At 39.0% G+C, this 6,000-nt stretch overlaps 1 protein-coding gene across 2 annotated transcripts in view; it reads left to right on the top strand.

The window, feature by feature from the left end:
• Positions 1-5,131, top strand: part of MTF1 (metal regulatory transcription factor 1) — a 24,847-nt gene extending 19,716 nt beyond the window's left edge. The window contains exons 8-10 of one of the 2 annotated variants that reach the window (XM_075195400.1): positions 1,287-1,732; positions 3,475-3,535; positions 4,320-5,131. In XM_075195400.1, the coding sequence (XP_075051501.1) occupies positions 1,287-1,732; positions 3,475-3,535; positions 4,320-4,708 (896 nt within the window). In that variant the 3' untranslated portion in view covers positions 4,709-5,131. Of the gene's footprint in view, positions 1-1,286; positions 1,733-3,471; positions 3,536-4,319 lie in introns of both variants that reach the window. The other variant, XM_075195399.1, reaches the window with a different exon arrangement.
• Positions 5,132-6,000: the final 869 nt, after the last annotated feature.

Genomic DNA, 6,000 nt, shown 5'->3' with positions numbered 1-6,000 from the left:
CTCTCTCTCCCCCTCTCTCTCTCCCCCTCTCTCTCTCTCCCCCTCTCTCTCTCCCCCTCTCTCTCTCCCCTCTCTCTCTCCCCCTCTCTCTCTCCCCCTCTCTCTCTCCCCCCTCTCTCTCTCCCCCTCTCTCTCTCCCCCTCTCTCTCCCCCCTCTCTCTCTCCCCCTCTCTCTCCCCTGCAAGCCATTAACCTGGGTTTATGAAACCTGCCATATCAGTTTGGAGGAAAAAAGTATTCTTTCACAATATATTGCTTAAAAATACAATCTGAAACACCTAGAAAGATCTTCCAGAGCTGCCAGTGGAATATTGTAATGAATCTTATTGATATGTTGCTGTTTCGTAGCCTTGTTGTAGGCCTCTCAATAGTGGTATAATGCTGTGAATGTGCCTCTGAGATCCTTAATTTTTGCCATGCATTCTATACCTGACTGCTGAGAAACATGTATCCTAGAAATACTTATCAAACTGCCCCTGTGTTCATGTCATTAAATATATCTTGAGAACTGTAGTGCACGAAAGTCCATTTAGACACTACAGAAGACAGTGTGCTCAGCTGAAAAGTGTCCAAGGAAATGATTTAAAACTTTGGACAACTATGTTTTTAGTGTATGCTAAGTGAAAGGTTTTTGCTGTCACTGATTGCTGGAAAATAAATGGAGGAATCCTAAATTCCTTGTGAATTAGTTTCTAAAACTGACAGAGGTACAAAAGCTAAAATTTAAGCCATCATTGGGGCAGTAGTAGTAGTAGTAGTAGTATCAGGCCTGAATAAATTTATCCAGCAGTTAAGAGTCTGCAATATTGCAATTAATATATTGCAACCTGTCCAAAAACTCTTAAAGGTGGTTGGTGCCATGCACATTGGCAGGGATAACAAGTCAGCTTGTGGTCCCACATTACAATTACAAACCAGCTTGTGCTCTGTTTACACACCTATTTGTATGTTCCATCAAAAACGTTGTGAAGCCAAAGCTGCTTTTGTTGCTCTAGGAAACCCAAGTGTGACATCACTGGAGTTTCCAGCAACAGTGTATTTGTCTGTGGCAATAACAGCAGTTTACAAGGCTGACTTCTATGTTAGAACCATTAGAATCAGTACAGCTTTTAGTGCTTACAGTCCTGATATACTTAGCTATGAGGCTAGCGCCCAGAGGTCGATTCCAGTACAAGAGTCCATAAAACCGGGTCTCGCAGGTCTTATTTTTGTCACCATTGCTACCTGAATTTGTACAACCCTGATCACTAGTCATTTTTTATTTTTTGTTTTTTATTGTTCCACAGAAACACTGTTGAAAACCTGGACTACAGACACACAGGCATTGAACCCAGCAGAGACCAGTACAGATGAACCTCCACCATCAGCTGTCCATCTGGTTAACCCGCCTGCTGTCTCAGATACTCCTCTACGGACAACACTTGGCACAACTTCCATGCTTTTACCAACTAGCACCATAGGATGTGGGACTCAGTCAGCAACTGCTATATCCTCTACATCAGCTCAAACACTGGAAGTGCCTATCCATAATGGGGGCCAATTGTCAGTCACCCAGGACAGCTTCATTACATCACAGACTTCACAACCCTTAGTAGAAGGATTGACTGTTGTTACAGGGCCTGCTCTCCCTGTAGGAGCTGTTACAGACACTGTTTTACCAACGCTGGTGCAGGTGGATGAGCAAAACCTTCAGTGGATATTAAATGGTACTTCACAAAACCGTGAGCAATCTGTGAGTATTTATGAAAATGGACAGATCAAGAGGTGAAAGTTGTAATTTTTGAGGCAAAAAAAAAATCATATACCTTTGGTAGTTTAAACTTTTTATTGTATGTACTGCTGCAAACTAATTGTTCCCTATATATTTTTATCATATTATATTTATAAGGTGCCACAAGGCTACCACAGCATTGTATAAGGGTGGTTACAACATACAACAAAATTACATAAGTACATACAGATAACAACAATGTGTACAGATGAGCACAATACTAAATGCATGGATGCAATTAACAGAACAAATCGTATGGCTTACAAAGACAATACAGCGCAAGTCAAAATGGGGACAGCGAGTGGACAGACATGAGACCTATGGTAGAGGGACCCTGTTTGTGAGAGCTTACATTCTAGAAGAAGGGGATAATGAGACAAAAGGAGCAAAGGGGGAACAATAGGCTGTGGAGTTCATTAAGGTGCAGAAGTCTGCAAGATACTGAGGCCATGATGCTGCAGGGGCCTAGGTAGTACAGAGTCCTGGAGGGTACAGAAGCCTTTTTGGGCAACGATGGTTTCTGGATTTTAAAAAAGTACAGTTGCACAGATGAGAAGTACAAGTTACAATGAGATGTAGTGTCGTTCAGATTTAGTGAGTATGAGAGTTGCAACAGTAGATGTATATATGTGGGGATGAAAGAGCAAAAAGATGGTTAGCTGTTGTCGTATAACTGTATGAATCCTAACACTTTGTGAGAAAACCCACTTAGTGTAGGAAAAAAACCCCAAAAAAAAAACATGTTCACCCGTAGAGTGAATGCCCAATTGCCATCAGCAGAAACAAATAATTTAGGGGCAGAAAAAAGCTGATCTCTTCAGCTAGTCGGCCTATATCTATGTTTTATTTTTTTATTTTTTTATTTATTTTTTTTTGTATCCTTTGTGGCTATTTTTTTGTTTAATTCAGAATTCTACATAAAGACCCTACTCATACTAAAATGTAAAACCTAAATAAAGTACACAATATTTATTAAAACATACACATCACACTCACTTTTTTTTTTCTTTTTTTTTTTTAGCAAACTCACAATTGTTCCAGAGTGGGGTGAGAGGAGAGGGGGGGGGGGGTGTATGAGGTGGAGGTGGGAGAAACTTTGCAGGAGTGGGCCTACAAAGAAATCCAATTAGGGCCACTGTCTGGTTTAAATGGGGTTCTAGTTAATAGAGGCGGTGTTTGGGAAGATTCTATCCGCTTCGGAGATGGCTTGTTTCATGTTTATGAAACTGGTTCTCGGTGGCTTATTTTTCTGATCAAACCATTTGTGTAGCTGTGTTAAGATGGTCTTGGGCTACTGCTTCAGCAAAGTCTGGAATAGCTGGAGTAGCCTAGGAAGTGCATTCATTTTGAGAGCCAGGTTTCTATCTGGCCAATATAAATACATTTTTTTGCCATCTAAACAGATCCAGCCTAATGGATCTAATAATGGAGGGGAAATGTTCCTTATAGAAAGTGTCATATCTTATTTTGTTACACCTCCAAGAGAAATTGTACTTTCTTTGGAGGACGGTGCTCCAATATGTTCCTGTTTTTGTTTTTTTTACCATGGAAAAATGTATGATTTTCTCCCAAATCTCTATACATGACCTTTAGAAATGGTCCTATTTTTCAGCTTTAGGGTATTGCACATACAGCACTGTTTATGTCTTATTAGATTTTTTTTTTCAGTAATGAAAAAATAGTTTTCCTTTTTTCACCAGCAGCAAGTTCCAAAGGTGGAGAAGGTTTACTTCACTACTACTGTCCCACTCACTGGCACTGGTGGTATGTATTCAAATAAAGTTATTATTTTATTAATTCATTTGTATGCATCTATATTTCAGTAGCTAGTGGAGCTATGGGGTATTTATAAAGAAAAGTTTAATAAAAATAATAATAATCCCCAAGGTCCTACTTGATGTATTTTTATTATGGCTCCAATGAAGAGATCTGTAGAAAATATCCACAAAACTGTATTTTTGTTTATATGCCAATGTCATCGCCTTTGACAATCATGAAACATATGGCTATTATGATTATTGTTTCACCAGGTACAGTTGCTGATCTACATAGGCCTCCTTTATTATACAAACATTAATGCAATCCATATTTTTTACTGTATATCTGTGTTGCTCAGTTGATGTACAGCTATAGAAAACTATGGAGTAAACCATGTCAATGTATAGCTTATGGTTACACCAAAAACTGCTACCTATAATGGTAGAGATGTGTAGAGGTCCAGTGTGGAACATGTCGGTTCATACAAGTGGTCATACATTTAAATTTACCACATGGAGCATTATAGACTGGCGACAGTGTAACCAACACATGGAGCCACAACCTGTGTATTTCTCTCCCTTATACAGTAATGCAGATTACTACATATGTAGTTTTTACAGCTTCCAAATTGCCATTCCCAGCCACGTATTGAATGGTTGCATGATGGGTATATGCGTCACTCTTAAGATGCAACCCCATAAATTTTGTTGTACAGATATAACAGCAGATCATGTTTATCTTTGCATTGCATCTCAGAAACAGAAATTTCTAACATCAGTCTCTTCTTTAGGCAATGCTGTACAGCAGATTGGTTTGAGCCTCCCTGTCATCATCATAAAACAAGAGGAATCCTGTCAGTGTCAGTGTGCTTGCAGAGACTCTGTTAAAGATAAAGAGACGCCCGCCAAGCGCAAAAGAAGTTCTGTTTCAGAATCTGACACTGCCCAAAAACCAGCAACTGAGCCGTCGCCTCCTGACCCTGTACCTCTTTCATCGTCGCCCTGTGAAGGCAGCAGTGGACACTTACTGAGCCCCACAGACTCTCAACCTTGGACACCTTCTTCCATAGACATCTCAGACTTCCTGTCACTCCAGAGTCCAGAGAACCCCTCCTTTCTAGTCCCTGTGGAAGCCTTACTGCAAGGAGAGGACGCGCGCTTCAGTGGTTTATCTAAATAGAATAGATAATAAATCGAAGGACTGTTTTTGGGATATTCTCTTAATCCTTTAACTTGCAATATTTGGCATTCATCTCTTGCCACACACAAGAATAGCTCGACTGACAGCCCTGCATACAGTCCATTTTAATTTCCATCATTAATTTTCTTTCCTCAATAGTCTTCTTTTTATTTTAATGTTATAAAACCCCCAGCGGAAGGAAAACTAAAACTTTTTCTTCTGGCACTGACAAGGGGTTTGTCATCTGAGAGAATAGAGTAACCTATTTGTTTTATTGCACTATGAAGTCACTTTGTTTGTGAACCTGGAATTGTAGAGGGAGAAATATATATATATTGAGAAAGGTAAGTCACTGGAGATTGTGTGATCCTCCTTCATACATTGTCAAGGCTGGGAGATGTGTGTGTATGTGTGTATATATATATATATATATATATATATATATATATATATATATATATATATATATATATATATGTCTCATTTTTATTTTTGTTTGCATAATATGAACACAGGATGTTCCAATGCTAAACTGCATTCATTTGTATTCAGGTAATGTCTCTGTCTCCTCCACCCAGTTACTGTTCACTTCCTAATGCTCCCCTTTGGCATTGAATAAAAATTAATACTTTACATTAAGAAACTAGGGTATACAGCTTGCATTAGAATGCTTGTTTAATTTACAGAGATGTGTGGGCAGTGATGTCTAGAGTTCCCGATTACTATTTTACAACTGCAGACAATGCTACCATAATAATGAGATAATTGCACAGTACCACTAATATTTGAATCCCAGGTTACTTTGCGGTCCAACTACCCCTAACTAAAGGGCAGCACTCCATCTCTGTAACGTGAAATACATCTATTGTATGACACGTAGCCAGTTCTAGTATTAGCTGGCCGAGGCTGCTAGTACTTGCAAATGGAAAATCCTTTATAAACACATACTAAAAAAAACCTTAATTAAAATTCCTGACTTGATGGTTTGAGTTTTACATTTTCACTCATTTGATTTTTACTAAACTTGCAACCTCCTTGTTCGTAATGCTGTCTTAATTTAATCACAGAAGTTAGCCGGACAGAGCTTTCCACATTTGCTTTGTTTGGTTTGCAGTCTTGCAGAGAAATAATTGTGTTTGTGTTCTAGCATTTACAAATAAGTACAAAGCATTGTCCTGGTCAGTTAACATTCTTGTGCATTAGGAGATAGTATGTGCATTACTTGGAATTACTGTATTCATGCCTGGCTCACTTCTCTGTGAATGCTGTTTAGTGGAGGTCTGTGTATCCAC

The sequence above is a fragment of the Mixophyes fleayi genome, chromosome 2 (genome assembly GCF_038048845.1).
Source record: "Mixophyes fleayi isolate aMixFle1 chromosome 2, aMixFle1.hap1, whole genome shotgun sequence".
NCBI classification, from domain to species: Eukaryota; Metazoa; Chordata; class Amphibia; order Anura; family Limnodynastidae; genus Mixophyes; species Mixophyes fleayi.
The sequence above is the reverse complement of the archived record's forward strand: the minus strand, read 5'-3'. Positions and strand labels throughout refer to the sequence as shown.